Source organism: Myotis brandtii, unplaced genomic scaffold (genome assembly GCF_000412655.1).
Source record: "Myotis brandtii unplaced genomic scaffold, ASM41265v1 scaffold1763, whole genome shotgun sequence".
Classification (NCBI taxonomy): domain Eukaryota; kingdom Metazoa; phylum Chordata; class Mammalia; order Chiroptera; family Vespertilionidae; genus Myotis; species Myotis brandtii.
In genome coordinates this window covers 344,390-344,650 of record NW_005356530.1, presented here as the reverse complement: position 1 = coordinate 344,650, position 261 = coordinate 344,390, and the positions used below count along the sequence as shown (strand labels likewise).

General features: G+C 69.7%; 1 protein-coding gene across 1 annotated transcript in view; it reads right to left on the bottom strand.

Moving 5' to 3' along the window:
• The window catches only part of DNAAF3 (dynein, axonemal, assembly factor 3), a 9,282-nt gene that overhangs the window by 1,721 nt on the left and 7,300 nt on the right, over nt 1–261 (bottom strand). The window contains exon 8 of the mRNA XM_005863344.2: nt 60–218. Within this exon, the coding sequence (XP_005863406.1) occupies nt 60–218 (159 nt within the window). The remainder of the gene's footprint in view (nt 1–59; nt 219–261) is intronic.

Genomic DNA, 261 nt, shown 5'->3' with positions numbered 1-261 from the left:
CGTTGCTGGTCCGCAGGAGGCTCTGGTCATCCGTTTCGATGCCGAAGGCTATGAAGGGCCCCGTGGCGATGTCGCCCCAGTACCCTCGCGCTGCCACGCGCCTGGCACCTCCTGGGGGTCTCCCTGGGCGGCGCTCGGGCGCCCCCAGGCGGCCAGGGTGCGGAACAGCTCTGTCACATTGTGCTGCGTGATGTCGCCTGCTGTCTGGTGAGGGGAGGGAAGGGGCGTGGCCAGACGCTGGGTTAGGACCTCGGGGGCAGG